General features: G+C 36.9%; 1 protein-coding gene across 1 annotated transcript in view; it reads right to left on the bottom strand.

The window, feature by feature from the left end:
• ST6GALNAC3 (ST6 N-acetylgalactosaminide alpha-2,6-sialyltransferase 3) overlaps positions 1–21,271 on the bottom strand; it is a 197,797-nt gene that overhangs the window by 97,184 nt on the left and 79,342 nt on the right. Inside the window, exon 2 of the mRNA XM_065740547.1 lies at positions 11,462–11,656. Within this exon, the coding sequence (XP_065596619.1) occupies positions 11,462–11,656 (195 nt within the window). The remainder of the gene's footprint in view (positions 1–11,461; positions 11,657–21,271) is intronic.

Raw genomic sequence — 21,271 nt, 5'->3', positions numbered from 1 at the left:
GGGTTAATTCATATCCTAGCAGGGAGGTAAGCAACAAGTTACATTTTTCTTAGCTCTATATTTTATTTTTTCATATATGCAACTACATAGCACTAGCGGAGAAGTACATGCATTATTCATGCTATTCATGGTAGACATGCACTGCAGTTTTAGTGAACAGGAATGGAAGTAATACCAGAGGAAATAGAGGCCTTAAAGGAATACACTAATCTCAGAAACCTCAGTGTCACCATAATTTTATTTTTTATTTTTTTTAAAGGATTCTGTTATGATAATAGTACAGTTTGCAGAAAATGATTTCTGCAGTATTCAGATAAATGACCTCAGAGAAGGCCATTTCTTCCCCAGGAAATGAGCAGTAGTTAACACCCAGCAGAATGGGAGAAAGCCATTTAATGACAAGTGCAAGGAGCTCCACGATGTTCATTCCTATGTGATTACCAACAGCCTGAACATCACAAGTATTTTAGATTTCATGACAGAATTATATCGCATTGTGCTCAGCAGAGGCAACTCCTCATTTTAAACAGGAAACAATATCGCTCTCATCCACTGCTTGAAAATGACTCCTCATCTACAATTATCTGTCAATTCTGCCTTCCCATTTTCAGCTATCACCAGCCTCTGTATTTACAGAAGTCCATTTCTCCTTGATTCTTGTGCTCAGCTCCAAAATAATTTATTAGGAGCTACACATGCTTATCAAAGATGGACAGAATTCATGCAGAAACTAATGGCAGGCTATGAAAGACATTATACAATTTATGTCAAAGCTGCTGTCACAGTTCTGGATTGCCTTGCCCTTTGTTAGTCAAAATAAAGCATTAGGATAGTGGAAAGACTATTTTTGTTGTTATTCTTACAGTGTTATACTGGAAAGAAGTAGTAACATATCAGAAATCTCATATCCACCAGCATTTTGTGAGGAGAGTCTCAGTGTGACTGATCCTACTTTGCCTCTTGAACTTGACAAGAAGTGACTTGATCCAGAAATGCTATCTGCTTCTACAATCATAAAGATGCTAAAGCAGTGAAGAGAGGAAGTACTTTGGTCCAGGTCAGCAGTAGGACAGGAATTGAGACTAGTTCTGAATGACTTAGGCTGAAGGAAGTAATCATCACTTTTGGACAATATGCTGTGAATCCAAAAGTTTAGAGTGAAGAAGAAATAGGATAGATACACTACACATCTTCCAAATGCTAGAAATGAGGTATATTAAGCTAGAAGATGTTAACAAATCAATTTGATCATTTACACAAAAACACTGGAGAACAAAATTTTCAGGCGCTGGTAAATTTTATAATATCCAGTATTTTACAAAATATTGAGCTATTGTTTTAACCTAAAGGCCATAACTTTGGAACTGTCCTTCACCTTTGTGGTTAATTCTGTCATGTGTTATTTGCCAGCACTGAGCTGAGCTTTTCAGTATACGAGCCTGGCAGTGCTTTGGAGAAAGTCTTGTGCACAGTCAGGCTTTTCACAGGAGTCTGAACTGAAAATCCCTGAGAAAAAGCTTAGAAAAATACTTTTTTAATGAGATCACTCCAAAAATTTTTTTTTTTTTTTTTTTTTTTTAGGAGCATGGATCCTAAGCACAAGTAATCAAAAAGGCAGAAGGTTTGGAGGATGGTATCACTGAAGTCGAACCAACCCAAACCAACCTGCACTTTGGTAGGTGTAATGTTAATAAAAAGCTCTTGAGAGTTCTTGCAGACTTTGAGCAGAACAAGCAGATTCTACCCCCCAGAGAAATAATGACCAAAGACCTGTGGCATTCTCATCACTTTCAAATTCAAAACTCTAAGTCCTGACTACAAGAGATATTTAAAGACAAGTTCAAGAACCTGTGTTTCAACAAATGATGCTATTATTTGTGGAGAAGAGTACTGGACTGCTACGAATAAGGCAAAGGCATCAATGTGCACCCCTGGGGTGGGTGAAAAAAATGGAGGATAAATTGTTGTTATTAAGTAGACAGTTCCAAAATCGCCCTAGTAATGTCTGCACAGGTTTGGAGAATTTCATTTAAAACTGTATTTATTCATCTAATGGACAACTCAACAGTTTTCCTGCATGACAGGAAGAAACAGATTACTGTAATCTCTTACTGGCTGAATATGACATATATCAAATGGAAAGGATGAGGATATAGATGGGAGAAAGAAATACTATGAATAAATGCAGAACTTCGTTTCCTCCCCACTCCTTCCCAGATCAAATTCCTTTTTCTTTTAGGGTGCAGCCATATGGACACGATTCCCACAAACTTTTCTGTGTTAGCAGCAATAACCCTTATTGGTATAGAGGTAGTAAAAAATGATTTATGAAGAACAGACAGACAAAATTTACAGCTATAACTATGTTTACAGAATACTTAAGTTGCACTATCTTTAACAAGAGGCTATCAAGTAGAGCTCTGTGCATACACGATCAGCATGTTTATGCCAGTTAGGAACATGAGACTTTTGATAAGATTCATACAGGACCTCCTAGGGACCAAACGATACACAATTGGTAGTATGAATTAATGTATTTAACCAGACAAAGGAGGCAATCCCCAGAGCTGAGATTGTTGCTGGTACAGTCTGCATCAGCTTTAAGATGATCTTCAAGCTCGTTTCTTTCTATGCAAGAGTGCATAGTCCACTTATTCCAGCCCAGACCGAGACAGACAGCACAGATGAGCAACTGAAAATGTACTTATGGTTCAAATTTTTACTTACTAAAAAGCTTAAAAGTTCATATGGTACAAATTTTACACAAGTCAAAGAGCAATAAAAGGGACAAAACTGTGTATTCAATCCACAGAATGCATCAGAACCTGAAGCTGCCAAACACAAGCTATGACAGATGGCCAAGCAAACTAGGAAACCAAAGGCTTAAGAAAGATGGCTGTGGTTTTAAAACTAGCCAGTAAAAGGCATTACTGTCACTGTTAGAAGTTTGTCTCCTGAGCAAGTTCTAGCTGCCATATTTACATGCACACCCATGCATGTATGTGTGACTGTATGCTGGTGGCTGGCACTCAGCTTCCCTGCAGGGTGGTATTAACAGCCTCAGGTCAGCTCAGTGTGGCACAGCTCTGCCAAAATAGCTGTGCTGGGCAAGAGCTCAAAGAGCTCAAATTCCTGACTGCCATAGCCTGCAGAAAGCCCTTGCATAGAAATAATTATGTGAGCAAAACTCCATTTTCACTGGCTCTTTTTACTTCATATTTTAGACACCAGAACAAAGCCATCATCAGTCCATCCAAAACTAGGGACAATTGGCTGCAAAGCTTACCTGGAACGTCTACAAGAAATAGCTTTCAGGTTTAAAAAGAGAAGAAGCTGACACTGGACTGGCTATGATAAAAGCATCTTAATTTTTAAACATCAGCAGTGGAAGGAAATTGTATGAACAGTAGGACACCACTCTTAGCAGAAAAAATGAAAAACTAAGAAAGCTTGAGGGGTTGGACTATATGATCTCTAGAGGTCCCTTCCAACCCCTACAATTCTGTGATTCTTGCTTAATGCAAGCCTGCCCACCTTTTGGCAATTGTTGACAAAAGCTGAAATCATACCATGGCAACAGAAGTCATAAGCACAAGGAAGAGCATGTTCAGGTTATAATGAATTTCTCTTCCTTCTCTTAGATAGTAAGCCTTGTTCTTGTCCATTTATTACACTGGCCAGCCTGTCTTTCCCAACTTTTCCAGTGGTTTAGCCTCCTTAAGAAGCCATTTTTACAAGATCTCCCTGTTGTCTTCCTACCTGTCCATAGACTACTTCATTCCCCTGATCTGGTCCATCTGTTTTTTAAAATATATAAAAAAAATCAAACCACCTGATAGAAATCTGTCTACCAAACTGGCTAGCTGAAAAGCTTCACTTTATCTCTGCTTCCTAACTGCTCTCAATCACTTTTCAGTGTTCCTCTTTTAGAGAGGCCCCCACACTTCCTACTTGACAGAACATGACTGGAAACTCCTTGGATGGAGACTAGCATTATCTAGCATAAACCCTTCCTGTTCACTAGCAGTAAAAACAAACAAAAACAAAACAAAACAAAATCCTCAAGAAGGTGGAAGAAATCTCTAGAAATTAGTGTCAAATCGATAACACCAGGCATCTCTTCTGGTATAACCTGTGAGCCAACAGAGCAATCCAGCCCACAACTCTGTGTCATGTACACATTTACTTCTACCAGCGCTGACTCCTGACTCCTTAGGTACCGACTTTTGATGGCATAGCTCACTAGCTGATAGTAATCTCTTCCGAAGGTCCTTTTTTATTTTTTTAATTTTATTTTTATTATTTTTTTCAGCCACACAGGCAGCACTGCTTGGCTTATCACATTCAGGCCCTGTGTGAAGCAGATTTAATTCCTTTGTATAAAATACTTGATATATTTACCCTGGCACTTGACTTTTTCTTCATGAGACACTATCAGAGATGTAGCAGCTTTAAAAACCTAAGCCAATTCCATATATAGAGAAGGAAAACGGCTGAGCTAGCAGTATTTACTCTACAGGGGACACACATCATCTGTGTTCCCTTCCATCTTGTATGTTCATAACAGCCTGAGTGGTGTCAAGTGGACCTTGCAGATTATTCCAAAGATTCGTTCTTCTCCTAGGCAAATGGTGCTGGAAAAAAATAATAAAATAAAATAAAATAAAACAAAATAAATAAAATAAAACAAAATAAATAAAATAAATAAAATAAAACAAAATAAGTAAAATAAAATAAAATAAAACAAAATAAATAAAATAAAACAAAATAAATAAAATAAAATAAAACAAAATAAACAAAACAAAACAAAACAAAACAGGAAGAAGAAAGCAGGGACTCCAGCAGTATTTTTTGTAGTAAAATCTGTAACTGCAATATATGATGTGCATATATTGATTAAAGTCTTTGGCAGGAATTTTAACTGTGGGCCTATAGTTCTCAAAGCCAGGAATGGGAGGACCAGTATAGTTAGAAAACACAGAAAAAATGTGTTATATGCTCTCCTTATATAGAAGGTATTACATACACACACCTATATCAGAAGCATAATAAGCAGTATGTTGTCATTAAAAAGTTATGTAGCTAATCCATAATATTTGCAGCAAAAATAGTCCCTGAAAATTAGTGTGGTGGAAGCACAAAACTATTGAGAAGAATATGTGGCTTGTTTAGTTTTACTTCCATGATGATGATTACAAGATTACTAAAGCTGAAAAGATGCAGCTAAGTAACTGATATAAAACTGTGCCTCAGAAGGGTTGTCAATGATAAATGACAGTGATACCAATAACCTTTTCTTAACAAAATATCATATGAATTCTTAAACTGTAGCAGTGAATAGAATCCCAAAGGAAAAGAAGAGATGAAAGTCATGAATGTGTCAGAAATTAAAGACTAAAGCAATTTTTTGTCACACTGAGCTCTGATTGATGTAGACTTTTTAGTCTACCAAGGACTTCTCTACAAGGATATAAAACCAACGCCTCTGAAGTTAACTGAACACACTGATGCAAGCTCACAGTTTGTTACTATCTGTTTTGACATGAAGTCCGGTGCTATTCTCCAAGTTTCTTTTTATAGTAAGAGCGATTCTGCATTCACCACAAAAACAAAACATAAACCTTCTTAGGCTGATCACCAGCTTTTCTTATTTTTAGCTTTTCATACTTCAGTTTCAGTCTTTTTTAAATTAATGCTGACTTCCCATGTCTAGAAAGAAACTAATATTAAAATATCCATCATACTCTTCGTGCATTTTTAAATTTAGCAATTAAAGTTTGATAAGAACACGGTATCTCACTATTTCTATGTCTTCTTTCTATGATTATTCCTAACATGCTTGACAGCTATGCTTTTGCTGATGCTGAAGTCATTATTTCAAAAGCTGATAGCACCTCACATAGCCTTTGTTTTCACGTTACATTGGTTCTCCTTTACACTTCAGGCGCTGCTGTTCTTTCAGTTCTGTTGGGCTTTTCTTCCCCCAATAACTTCATTGATAATAATAAAATCAGATTATGCAACTAAATTATAAGGTCTGCAGCCTCCTCCCATATTTTTTCATATCTGGGATATTTCATCTAAATAGAACTTAATGGATAACTCCACCTTGTGTGCATTTGAATTCTACTCTTAGTGAAATTAATTTTAAAAAATTGGATTTAGCTGTACTTTCACATAAGCGTGTGGCTCCATGTGCTACAGCTGGAAAGCAATTACAGCGTGTACACTGGTTTGTCCAGATCATGTGACCAAATCATATGTGCTAAAATAATTCAAATTTATTTATTAAATATCAGAAGTGCAGATGTTTTTTCAGTTACAAAAAGATTTTAAAAATCCTAAAAGTTACAATGCATGTTCATTTTATCTAGTGCTCATCATTATACTATGAGATTCTTTAATGTTCATGATACAAATCCTTTTCTCTCTCAGAACTCATTTTAGATTAAGCCATTTAGAACTCACAGCTGCTGTTTAATGTAGGGATTTTAGGTCACACCACAACTTACCCTTTTCCTAGAACAGTTTTCATCTTCGTATAGTACTTGAATATACTTTCTGTAATTATGTAGAGTGTTATTGCTGCTATATTTCAGATTTTACTTATGTAAGAAAATACTATATTATTTTAATACTGATGGTAGAATAAAAATCTATTCAAAAATCACCTTTCAGGAAGCACAATCAAATATCCAAGAACCCTATTAGACTTGCTCAGCATAAAGTTTCAAACTGTTAATGGGCTTTAAATTGATGCCATAATACTCCAATTTAAATACATGATGTTCATTAATTTTGCTTGAACTCTTTGTAGAGAACAAGCAAAATGAAAGAGGGAGGAAGATTGCATTTTCTATACCTCCTCTTTTTTAGCTGCTTGCCTTGATACACAGGAATTATTACATCACCTTGGGGCAGGTGGATGAAGTTTACTCAAAAGACAATAGGCTTCAATTTGCTAACCACTCTGGAGTTATATCACAAATTAAAAACAAATTAAAAATAAAATTGAAAAAAAAACCCAGGAAGATAAAAGGTACTAACACTATAGATATGGTACTCATTAAAGATGGTGTCTTAGTTTCAGCTAGGACAGAATTGTTCTTTTCAGAGTGTCTAGTACTGTGCTATGCTTTGGTTCTAGGAGTAAAATAATGTTGATAACACACTGATTTTTATAGTTGTTGCTAAGCAGTGTTGTATAGACCCAAAGCCACCCCAGTTTCCCAGCAAAGAGCTGAGTGGAATCCCAACTAGCGGGGAGGGGACAGAATTAGGACAGCTGACTTAAACTGGCCAAAGGGATATTTCATACTATATGGCATCACACAGAAAGAGAGTTTTGAAGGGGGTGGGAGGTAATTTTCCTTCCACTGCTAGGGGATGGCTGAGCATTGATTAGGGAGGGGGTAGTGGGCAATTGCATGTGCAGCATTTCTAATGTACATATATATAATACAGAGAGAGAGAGAGGGTCATAACTATTATCATATTCCTTTATCTTTGTAAATAGTATTTATCTCAACCAATGAGTTCTACTTTGTGGGGGGTTTTTTGGTTTGTTTGTTTTTCTTTTTTCCCCTATTCTCTCCCTTATCCCACTGGGAAGAGGGGGAGTGAGCTAGACTATGTGGTGATGAACCACCTGCAGGGTTAAACCACAACCACAACAGACAGATTTAATCATTTCAGAACCAATCACCAAAATCCATAGAGTTCAGAAGAGAGGAAACAAGGGACAGAAAAGATAGTAAAGGTCATCTTGCCCATACACATCCTTCTAACTGTAAGGTCAAAATTCATGTGCTTGAATGAGAGAGCAACACTGAGTATCAGGCAGCCATCCTCGCTCAAATCTCAAGGAGTTCTCTCAAATGAGGGCATTGGAAAGGAAGAAAAGATCTCATTGTGGAGGGCTAAACTAAAGAATCCTCTGGTCTTAAGGAAAGGGAAGGTACTAGACACAAGTTTTCATTGAGGAATCATCCATTTCAGAAATATCTCGAAAATCAAAATCAAATTTAAATGTGTCTAGACATAATGGGCCAGTATAGTACAACACTACACATCTATTTATACTTCAAATATACTATGTTTGTTGTACATAAACTCCTTTTTTCTAAAGCTGTTGCTATAGATACAAATCAAAGGAACTATAGCAACAACATTGTATTATGCACAGCCTTAATTAGGGATTAAGTTATGTCTCTCTTCACAGTTTATATTAAACATTTCCATATAATCTAGTTATAGTAATCTCAAAATGTTTTCAGAATTTTTTATAACAAAAATTTCATACAATTATACTGTCAAGCCAAATATACAGCATACTTGAAATGCATCCTTACTACATTATTCTGAGCATAACTAATAATATACATGCTGCTTGCTTTCACTTGAGGTGCAAATGTTCATATTACTATGTTCTCTGAACTTGTTTAATACAAGACCACCTTAGACCTAACCACCAAGAAACTGATGAACCATCATCTTGTAATATATCCAATTCTCATCCCCATTCAGCCTTACCCTAAAAGTATACCTCCTAACTTTGACTTCTTTTTCCCACGAATTGAAGGTGATTGTTCTGTGTTCTTTTTCCTCAGGGAATAATTATATGAGGTAGAAATGGGAAAGAACTAATAGACAATTGACTGGGCTGGTGCTCAGTATTTTATTTGCTCTGTTTCGTTGACTCTGTGTGTAAACTGTTTTACAACACAGAGAAGTTATGGTGTTGCATGTAGTTGGGCATGCTGCCACAGAGTAGAGCCTGGAACAGGTAAAGGAGAACAGAGAAATGGCAAAGAAAGAATAAGGATGTTGGAACTGGCTGAGGAACAGCAGGAAGCATTATCAGACAGTAGGAGACATGTAGGACCTGGTGGGGTGTCAGGCTTCAAAAGACACCCTAGAAGATGATAAACACACGCAATGAATGTGCACAGAGTCTCTCAACAAGAGGAAAAAAATGTAATTCATACCTTTAAAATTCTTTTCACTGCTATTTTCCCTTTTACTGTGCAATTTTCTGATGATGCATTATCCTAGAGTTCCTCCAGCTTTCAGTCATTGCCTACCAATGAAATGGCACGAGTCCTTTCTTGTAATATCCTTGGCTATATTTGCTTTGGGCAGTAGCTGCACTCACAGAATGGACCACCTCCTTATCTTACATAATCTTAGCAGCACAAAAAGACCAGAAAAGAATATACGAATCTAATGAAATGAACTGGAATTGAATGTACTTGGCACTTAAAGAAATGAGAAGTCTGTGTCTAATCTGAACAACTGAGAATTTCTGGCCATCTTAATACAAATAATATACGAGTGCATATTTACATCTTTCTATGAAGTAATCTGCATTATAAAAATTGTAGTCTCAGAAAAGGTCTGAGCACAGTTTAGGAACATGAGATGCACAAAATCTTTTCACATGGGCAGCATGATAAAACTTCCCCTACACAGGGAATAATTAAGACAGAAGATAGTGCATCCACTATTAGCAGGGCATGTTCCGCTTCTTCATTATCATTTTAATTAGAAAATATTAATGTAATCTACAAATACAAGGGGGAAAACAACTAAAATTACTAAGTTTAAGGAGTCCTTCAAGACATAAGCTAAATTGAGACTTACTGATCAATACTGGATACCAAATTTCAAGACATTCATTTCCATTTAATGTCAGAACTTCCAAGAGTATTATCAAATTTAAGAATGAATTAAGGCTCCTGCAAGATATAACTAACCTCTGATGGAGGCAATGGTGAATAAAAATGGATTGGATGCTTCTCTCCTCTCCAGTTATCAGTTCAGGCTGATAGTGATCAATTGGCCCTGGCAGCTCTACCTCATTCAGATTCCACACCTGTGGCTTTGACAATCACATAACACAGCAGACTGCTTGCTCATTTCAAGTGGGTACCTGGTCCTTTCATATCTGAGATATGCTGGATGAGGCCTTACTCTCTTTGAACTCAGTAGCAGAGCTCCTGTTCACTTCACTGAGACCAGAATTCTCCCTCACTCAACCAAATTTTCTTTCTGCCACTTGTATTTTTTCTGCTCTGTAGATGAAGTATTTTGCCCTTCAGTACACTCAGTGCTACATCTTAAGCAGACAACAATTAGAAGATAAAGAGGTTTAAAGAAAGCTACCACCTAAAAACAACAGTTCTTCCTCATTCTGATTTTCAATTTTAATACACTAACATCAAAATAATAAATAACTTGTCCAATGTAATTGTAGGATTGAATATCATGAAGTAGCAAATTATTTTCCTTCTCTATAAAATGAAGAATGGCTTAGGTTTGATGGGACCTCAGAGACTACCCAGTCCCAGCCCCCTGCCTTGGGCTGGGTGATCTCTGCCAGCTCAGGCTTCCCAGGGCCCCAGCCTGGCCTTGGGCATCTCCAGGGATGGGTCACCCACAGCACTCTGGGCAGCTGTGCCAGCACCTCACAGTCCTCTGAGTAAAGAATTTTTTCCTAACATCTAATGTAAATCTTCCCTCTTTAAGTTTAAAGTCATTCTCCTTGTCCTATCTCTATTACATCACATAAAAATTAGATTCATTAAAATAATTATTTCAATTTTAAAAAGAATAAGTAATAGTAAATGGAACTCATAGTATTCTTAAGACTTACAGGGCTTTACTAACCAGAAAGAGCTTTCAGAAAAGCAGCAAAAAATTACTTTGCAAGTTTGTGTCTATAATAACTAGTACAAAGAGAGAAGGGGGGAAATTTGCTGAAAAACACCACCACCACAGTAGACTAGCAATGTCATTAGATATCTTGCCAAGTTGGATAGTTCAAAGATGAAGTCCTTGTAAAATATGCTTTTATCAAACCCCAAAGCAAGTATTTTGAAAGGCAGATGCAGGCCCAGGCGCTTTAGAAATATGGACTGGAAATGTAAGTGTTGAAATGTCAAATTAAAAAATAAAAACAAAACAGTACATCTCCATCTCTACCTCTGTCCCTTTTCCATGCTCACAAATATTTGTTTCACAAATCATTCTCATTTCTTCTTCTTCCATACACATAGAAACATGGATAAACTACTTCTTACTTTGGTGTCTTAAGCAAAATTCTCACCCACACCCTTTTTTTTTTCTTAGGATTTACATAAAATAGATGCACAAGAAAACATCTTGCATATGAACTGAAGTCCTGGAAATTCATTTGAAAAATTCTTTTTCTGTTGTAAAAGCCAGTCCTAATCATATCTAAGCACAATTTTGAGGCCAGCTCACTTTTTATCCACTACAGACAATGCAAAAATTCAAATCATTCAGTAGACATTTAAAGTAAGTAGCTCAGTTTTAAGAGACACTTAGCTCAGACACACTGCCAACTGTATTTTTTTCACTAGGCAGAAGAAAGCAGTCCTGTGGGACCATAGAGTGGTCTACTGGTTCATTTTGCTGCTTTTTTAATACAAAGTCTTACCTCTTGCGTTTTCACATTTATGTATCCATAGTGAGTTTTCAGAAGCTGCCTTTGGCCATTAGAAAACGGTATCCACTTGACACTGGTTTGCCCAAAGCAGTTTAAAATCAAAGGGAAAGTTACTTCATTTGTGAGACGAACGATGATCAGACAGAGGAATGCTGCAATGAAACTCACAGCAACAATAGACTTTCTCTGTAATAAAAAGAAAATAAATGATTAAAAATACATATATTTACAAAAATGTATTTATTTACAAAAAAAAAACAAAACCTCCTACAGTTCTGTGATTCTATTGTAGCAACTGTGAAAAATCCTTCATAGATATAGATCATCGTGTGAAATTATGTTATATTATAGTCACCTTGCAGCAGGGTCACAAAGTGACAGGTGTATGGGGTCATTTTGCTTCCATGAATACACAAAGCAGAAATGCCATTTGCACCCACATTACATGAAGCTTATTTAGAAGAGAAAGATCACGGTAGGTTTTGCTTATTGTCTGTTAATTTTAAATCATTCCTGTGCAAAAGAACTTACACTCTTACCTTAAATATTTTAAAACAAAAAAAACAAACCGTTGGTAAAGTTAGAACAATATTCCATCTTATTACAGTTTCACAGATTTACAAAGGAAGGCACATCATGGACAAGATGCTCTCTGTTGCTAATAATAAAGCAAATCTGAAGCCTGTATCTTAATTAACCTTTGCTTTCCACCTTTAACCTATCCAGCTGGTTGGATTGGTTAACATAACTTAAAAAACACAAACTTTTTCCCTGGGTTACTTCTCAAACTGATGAAGAAAAACTTAAAGGTAGAAGGGAAACATTTATTGTTTAAAATATTACTGTCAATTATTCTTCCCAGCATCAGGAAAAACAAAACAAACAAACAAAAAAACCCACAAGGATTACAGCACACAGAAAATTTGAAAACAGTACATTTCAGGGGATGTCAATAGCACTGCTCTGTTTATTCTGAGGTGTTAGGAGGCTGCAATTAGTACAAAAGGAGAAACAAAGGACTGCAACAGGGAACTGGATGAACAGATTGCTGCAAGGAGAAAAGGAAGAGGATGATGAAGGGCAGTGTCCTGGCAATGTAAACCGGTGAGGAATCTCAGTCAACTAATGTCTGTGTAACATGAAATTAAAGCCAGCAAATCTTTGGAGGGCACTGTGACTGCCACAACCCAATCATAGCTCTCAGCATCCATGGAAGCCAATGCACTTTTCATCAGCCACATTACAACAGATTTATATTAAATTGCAATAAACTGGCTAGGGAGCACTTCTGTGTCACTTCTCTTTGTGCCAGATGGAGACAGAAATGTTTAGCTATATATCAGGGCCTTGTTAAGTGTTAAGAGCAGCTGATACATGAAGCACAAGTGATAATCATCAAGCAGTGAAAAAAAGCATAGATTATTCATATTATTTATTGCAAGTATTTAAAGGAGAATCTAGGTTCTTATTCACTACAATGGAATGCTTCAATCAAAATCTCCACAATAGGAAGAAGTGATACTACCCAATATGATACCACTGATTTCCACATAGTCAGCGCTCCTGGTTTGTCAAATGCCATTCTTTACTTATTTTGTGCAGATACGTTTTGAACTTGAAAACACTGCAATCAACTCTATGTGCTTCATGAAAGCAGTTTTTCTTCAATAATCTCTGCCCCAAGAAGAATGCAGGTGGGGTAGCTAAAACTTTTGGCCTTCATTAGGATGCCGTGTGGTTTTTATATTCCTTCTCTTTGACTGCAACATGGGACAGGGAAAGTACACATTACTTTTAAGAAAATGTTTGAAGAAAACTGCAAAGAATGTTCTATATGGTGCTTAGCCACAAAGAACCTTCAGTAACCAGAACAGCATAATGAAAAAAAAAATCTTTTTTTTTTTTTTTTTTCAACAGAAAGGAATCAGGTCATGTGTTTCAATGTTTTCAAAGCAATCTTGTCATATGTGAACAGAATGCCAGCTCAACAACTTGTACCAAGGGCAACTGTGTTCAGGAGTCACTTCCACTGTAATTTTTGTGGAAGGCAAGAGATCTAGCAAGATGCACTGTAAAGAGGAAAGATTATTACAAATCAGAAATTCACTAATATATTTACAGTGAAATTTATAAAGCTAAATGACAAACAAGCATCCACCTACAGATGTGCACAAGAACTTCCTTACATTGAGGGTGACGGAGCACTGGCACAGGCTGCACAGGGGGGTTGTGGAGTCTCCTTCTCTGGAGATATTCAAGACCCGCCTGGATGCCTGTGTGACCTGGTGTGGGGAACCTGCTTTGGCAGGGGGGTTGGACTCAATGATCTCTAGAGATCCCTTCCAACCCCTATGATTCTATTAATTTCAGCCTTCTTAAAGATCAAGTAAGGCAGCCTGCCCTGTGGACAAGTCTGCTAAGGGGTAACTCCATAAAACATTGGTTCCCCCTTCACCTGATGAAAGAAAAATAATTTAAAAAAATAGATAAAAAGGCACTATTTGTCAGCAAGCACTTCTTGTAAAATCTCCTTTCCTACAGATAAATGCACTCTTTTTTCCAGAGGATTGTTAGAGATCCCAGGAATTCTGCTAGACTTTCAGACATGACAGAGATGCATGCGGATGTATACCAGGCTCTAATCTATCTCAAACTTTTTCCTAACAATGAAATATATCGTGGGTAAATCACAACCAGTCTTTGTGATTTTCTCATTTAATACAGATGTTTTGGTGTTGCTAATATTTTAATTAAAATGTATATTTATTTATAATTTTTTGAGACATATTCAGCAATGAATAGACAATAAGAAATTTTAAACAGATGGATGGTGGACGATACACAGTGTGTTAGTTTTTGTAGCATTTTAGTTCATTCGCTATAGCAATATACTGGACCAGCATAAATGACAGTTGCAAGAAGAAAAAAATACCTATGAATAGAGAATTCTTTTAGAAGTGCAATGGGTTTTGTTACTTAATTACGCTGAATCAAAGTAGATGGACATTAAAGTGTGTTCTGATCTAAAGTCTACCCATGTAGTATAACACCTGGGACCCCACTGGGCAGAAAACATGCATTACACCAAGTTATTCCTTCTCAACTCTTTTTATTCAATATCCACAATAATAGAATCCCAGTTTTAGTTTTGGTTATTTCTTAGACACCAAGCTAGCTGTCTAGAGTGTATATCAAAATCAATAAACAGCAGGCATGACTCACTCTTCTAAGGCTTGAGCTTACACATATATATTGTTGAAGTAAGAAAAGAAAAAAATAGGACTGTCATACTGGTTAGGATTTCATGAAAATTTGTTGTGATAAAACCTTATCAATACTGTCCGGTGTGTGTATATATATATATGTATTTTGGTAACACGGTTCTTATCACTAATTTATAACCTTCACATCATCTGCTTTTGGCTATTTACCAGTGCAGGAGTGATTCATTAACTTCAGTTTGGCAAGAAATTTACAGCTGAGCAAGTTTGTCATTTTTCTTTCATAATCTTTTAAGAAGCGCAGAGAAGACAAGACCATATTTTATAGTTCAATAATATCTGATGGAAGAATAAGACAATTTTTTTTTTTTTGTGTTGTATACAATTGTCTAGCAGGGAGGAAGAAGGAAAGTATTTTCAGGATAAGCAGAGAATTTTCTCAATTTGTAAATTTTACAAAGGTATGTAGTACTATCTATATTATGATTTCTAGTCCACTAGCAATACACTGTCATTTCTAGCATGTTATATGGCAAAGACTATCAAAACACTTTGCAAGAAGTAATGAGCTCACCCTTGTGAGATTAATAGTTAAACAACAACAACAAACAAACAAAAAAACCTTCACATTTCATAGATGAGGCTGAAAGCTACTTCCTTAAGATCACAAAGAACTTACAGAATCTACTCCTACACTTTCATTCTAGAAAATGTTACCTCTCTACTTTGTTATTTATGTTATTTCTTCCTCAATTTATTGCATGCCAGAACAGAAAATAGTGTTATGGAAGACTCCAGTAAAGAAACACTGGAACTAGTAAAGTCCTGTTCTACAAACAGTAATAGAATATTTTTTTTTTTCAGAAATTGATTTTTTTAAAGCATTCATTTCTTCAGTTATTTTCATGGATATATAGTGACAGTGCTCACAAGGACACCTGATAGGTAAAGTTTTACACATCTTAAACAACACAACATGCAGTAAAAATTACAGGTATATTGAATAACTCAGTCACTTCTTTAATATCTCTGTGCATCCAACTACCACTATCATAAGCCTGAAACCCTCCATCAGTCCTTTTATTCAAGTGTGATACCAATTGAAAACAATAACGGCTACAATAATGGCTACACTTACTGAATTTGTTTCATTTTGTAGACCACTATATGGAAAAACTAGTTTTATTTAATTTCCTCTTTTACAGTCTTCAGCATCCTCTTCAAAATACTGCTTTCTGTTACAGCAGAGCATAAAATAGAATTCTTTCAACACACCACTTCAGAATACCTTATGATTTCACCAGTGCTAGAAATAAATACACCTTCCAGCTATTCCTTTAGTCCAAACCACCCTTTAACAGGGCTGCTGGAGGGATGCTCAGGCAGGGGTCCTGAAACTTTTCAGAAAGGAGCAAGACTATATAGTAAAGATCCTTTTAGAAACAGACGTGTGTCAAACACCATTTGCATAAAATCAGTAGTTGAGGATTTACTTTTCTCTCCTCCAGAAATGAAAGTTAATGTGAACAGGTTCAAAGGCTCCACGGGAGACAGCTGTTAATGTTTTCTCTCTCAGAAGAGAACAGAGCAGGTAGGAGGGTATGTGAGAAAGATGTGTTTTGAGTTCAAAAAGGAGTAAAATTAAAATTAAAGAATTTATTTCTTTCTGGAAAAGGGGACTTTTGCTAAACCGGAGTGTAAGCAGCCAGTGTAAGAGTAGAAATAAAGATCAGTGCTATAGAAGCAAGAAAACAAATGCAGCTTATATAAAAGAAGATACAAGACATGAGATGGAAGAAACATATGGCTGACATATATGATCTGGAAAGCAGCTCTTCTAAGCACATATCCTGAATCAGAGCTGTGTTCCATGGCTCAGTGTTTGAGCAGGCATGAACCGAAAACCCATTACTTCTTCCCATGTGCCTCCCTATAGAGGCTCTGCCCTTTTATATAGCTACCAAAGCTGAAAAGTTTTCAAGCTCGACATCTATCTCGTGTAGTTGAAAACTCATTACATAATATCATGGTGAAAACTGTATCATCAGTTCAGTCCCATACAAATACATGATGTTGCATATATCAAGGATAGCAAAAGAAACAGTTGATCACATCCTTCATTAAATGCCAAAACTCCCCAAATCCGCACATAGTGCTCAGACTTTCTGTGTCAAGACAATCTGAGCTTCCACATCATTGTAAAGATGTAACATAGCTACTAAATAAAGAGTAACTGGAATCTGCAGACAAATTATTGTCCAAACAATTGATGTCTGCACCAAAAGTATTCATATCCTCATATGGAGGATTATTACTATTGCTGTTCACTTTCAGGTAAATGTGTAACTTTAGTACAGGCAATGTTCCAATCAAAAAACAGCACACATTTGGCTAACATTATGTAAGCACCGAGCTTCAAATTTTGAGTAACCACTGAAGTATTTTTCAGATCTCTCACACGCTATCATGTATAAGTCACTATGTTTGAAAAATCTCAATGATCTGAGGCCTTCAAATTGTAAAGCACTACCAGATCCCAGATATTAATCTGCATCACTATTCTGTTGTCCCCTCAACTGAAAGTTTGACAAAGAAGAGTTTTCTTTACTTGAAATACCTCATATCCCCCCAAATGATTTCAGGCTTTCCAGTATTTGTTCCTTATCCCTTTGACCATTGTTTCTTCCACACTTTCTTGCTGACTTCAAGGTGGGTTTATACCTCCACCAGCAACCTGCCTACTTCTGGCCTCAAATACTTCATTTTACGCCATGACTGGAAGTTGTCCAGTAGTTGAAAAGAACTAACCTGTTAAAATACCTGTAGCAAAGCAGCATATGTAAGAAATAAGATTGATCTTCCGTTCTGTAAGATCTGCTAAGAATATTTAATCTGAAACCACTGTTACTGATGCATCGGTGTCCTTTGTAATTCAGGTGAACTCCTGATAAACCAGTAGATGGGTACTACATAAATACTGACAATCTCTGCATCATAAGGTTGTATTAAATAGGGAGAGGAAAAAGAAGCTACCTGCAACATAGCCATCAAATGGTGCTTTAAAAAACAAAATACAATTCTGGATTGTTGCCTGGCTCTTCTTATCAATAGCTTGGCAAGCTTTCAGGCACACACAGGCTGACATATCCTTCTCTCTAATAGAACTGCTGGCAAAAGAATTTGTGATCTTTCAACCTGACAGTTGGTTGTTACTACTTACTGAAGTACCACCTAATTGTAGCTGCTTTTCATGTGCTAAGAAAAAAACCTTTTTTTGAAGAAAAACCGACCCATGTCTCATTATGAACTCTTACCCTGCCAGAGGTACCTCACCTACATGATCTCTCTACAGGAAAATGTGAAGATTCACCATAGGGAGCACATTAAGAATGAACCCATAACAGGGAGGTTTCATGAGCATTCTGCCAGACACCCATAGCTGCCAACATTTTCATGGATAGTCCCTTGAAAAAGTAAATTCTTTCAACTGGATACAGACTCAAAAAATCATAAGCTTGAAGAAATGCAACAATGAAAAAATCCCAGGAGATGATGCATCAAGAGATTCTCTGAAATGTTAGCATATGCATGTTAGCCACATGTGTATATGCTCAGCACACATTAACATGACATAACCTGCAAAATTAATAACTTTTAGATAAGAAAAAAAATTGAACATAAGACTAAAGTACTGAGGAGGAAGACATTAGACAAAACAAAACATAATCCCACATTCTCAGGCTGCACATCTACAAAGAAAAAGCTTTCTGGTGGAAAACTTCACTTGCCTACAGCTGACTTCTACCTGTGAGAAAAAGTTTGTGCTGCAGGGTAAAAATTACATAACAGAAATTCACACAGGCAAAACGTAATTGTTCAGCACCATCTGGACCAGCCCAAACTTCCTCTATAGCATTACCCTGCGTAAAGATCCCTGTCTGCCATGTTGGACTTACAGCTAACGAAAGTTGGTCTCATGCCACAGCCTCCTCCTAAAGGGCAGCTAACACGAAAAGACAAGAGAGATCTTGGCCAGCCTGCTGCTTGGCAAGATTCTTGCTCAGACCCTTCACAGCAGCTCCATCCTATGCTGAGGTCAACGCTTTTGGAAACTTTCTCTGAATGCTGTCTGTGCCACAGTGCATGCAATGCACCTGCAAGCCAAAAATCACGAGAAGGAAAACAAAAGCAGGTGGTCTTTTCTCATTTTAGTTTTGTGTTAGGCACCAGACAGCACAAATAATTGCAGTGGACTAATGTCTTGTTCCAGTGGAAGGGATTCAAATTTTACATTTCAGTGACATGCTGTGAGGAGGCACATAGTTCCTCTCTCAGGATCTGGCTGAACCTGCTTTGAAATCTAAAGGTACAACTACTGAACATCAGGTTAGAGATTTCCTTCACAGCCAGCAGGCTTAAAGAAGCTCCACATTCAGCCAGTAATTAGCCAAGTTTTTCAAAGTGATGCTCCCAAAAAGAAAGGATTAATTCGAATCAAAAATAAACTGTTCTTGAGCTGAGACAATGTTCTTTATTCTGTCTGCAAAAGGACTTGTGCTCTTTCGTAAGATTTTTTGGTTTTTTTTTTTGGACTCTCTCCAACGCAGCTGAATCCATGTTGTCCTGCCCTTTACATACAGGGAGTAAATCATCTTGTATGTTTCTTTGGCAAGGCCCTTCGTCAGGCACTGGTGTCTATTACTCAGCTTTGGATAAAACATGCACAACCCTACCTCATCCATACCTGGCTGAGATGCATGTTATCAGAAATATAGGAGGCACAGTTCAGTGCCCCCAGGTACCATTTGCTTATGGCACACGGGTTAACATTTCAGCAGACATAATCACTTACAACCAATAAAAAGCAAGACCAGATTACAGACAACTCTAAGGCTGATAGCAGCAACTTTGTAACAGGAATTGAGGAGTTGCTGCCCTGTTCCTGGAAACATGCTGTTTTTACCGAGAACATACTTTCCCCTGATTAACTCGTAATCTTTTCTTTAGGTTATTTATTCTACTGAAAGCTTAGAAAATCTTATTTGGAGGAGAAAAAAAAAGAACCAAATAAAAAGACTGGTAAAAAGTTCAATAACAGGATAGTGGTGTCACATCTGAACTGATCTTCAAAACTGACATTAAGACAAAGAAATATGATCATTTACATGGCATACAACTCTTCAAGGTAGCAAACTTTTGAGAAACTAGAGATATGTAAAGAAGTTTGTATTTGTTGGACAGGTGCATCATGGTTCAACCTACCTGATAAGCTAATTTTCCAGTACACAAGCAATATGTAATCTATTGGATATGCATTGAATTCATTTCTAGGGTATTTTTTCAGGGTTTGTTTTGGATAAAGGTATGAGGAACTCAGCAAGGCACTTTTTACAGTGTGCATTATCACAGCAGTACATGTAGGATGAAGATCAACTGTGTTAAACACCATACACACAAAGACAGGTTCAAGTTTATGATCCAAGTAAAAAATGGTAGTGAGGATCAAATTTTACAGATCTCATTTCTAGGTGGAGTTGCACTGAAGAATGCAGTGGCTATACTAACGTGGACAGGCAAATAGCCCATATATTTTTGGCAGAGATTTTCTTTTTAAATCCTGGCATGGTCTGACCTTATCTCATTTCTACTAACAAAGTTACAGAAATAGCTTTCAAAATTTCTTGCTAGTTAAGTACAATTGCATTCCTTCTGCATGCAGGAGTCTGTTCACTACTCATCCTTGGAAAACAAGAACAGGAGACTATCAGAAGCCATCACAAGAGAGAGACACTCCAAATAGTAATGTATATGCAGCACTAGAGTTAAATACTGCAGTAAGAAGTTGATGACATATTCCTCAGTTGACTAGTGACCTCCTTAAATCATGAAACTGTATAAAAGTACTGATCAAGGTAGTGACCTCAGTTCAGTTATGAGCTTTACCAGACATATCTTCACATTATTTAAAAAGGCACTGAGCTCGCAGCAAGGCCTGGTGGGACACCACAGAGCAGGCTCCTTGGTGGCTCTGACACACAGGGACAAATCCACAACGCACAGTCTTTGCCTTCTGTGCTGGTCTCTCACTCCTAGGTGTTAGGAAAATAATTTGTGTGAACTAGTTTTCATCAGAAGGAAGCAAAACACAATTTCACATTTACAATAAAATCCGTGATCTGAGACATATTTTGTGAATACACACAGTTTAATGGTATAGTAGCAGTGGAATAGCACCCAAAAGCCTCAATCAGGAGCCAATCTCCATTGTGCTAAAAGCTATAAATCCTTTGGATTCATTATTTCTGCAGAGCATCTCAATAGGAGCTGGAGGAAGTAATAAAAATTGATAGTTTTCCAAAAGAAATTCCTCCAAGCTGTAAAGTTTAATCTCTTGTTGATCTGTTATCCGTATATAATAATACAGGGGCAGAAACTTATATATCCTACCCAAACACACATTCTATCACCATATCATACTCTTCTCGTGCTGGGTGAGCTAACTGAATTGAACTTGACCTTCAAAGCCCTTGGAATGCAACAAAATATCTCTATTTTCTGACATTTATGGGTGGCTTTTCTG

The sequence above is a fragment of the Cyrtonyx montezumae genome, unplaced genomic scaffold (assembly GCF_038088225.1).
Source record: "Cyrtonyx montezumae isolate F1298 unplaced genomic scaffold, pur_monq_1.0 scaffold_1, whole genome shotgun sequence".
Taxonomy (NCBI): domain Eukaryota; kingdom Metazoa; phylum Chordata; class Aves; order Galliformes; family Odontophoridae; genus Cyrtonyx; species Cyrtonyx montezumae.
This window is presented reverse-complemented; position numbering and strand designations above follow the sequence as displayed.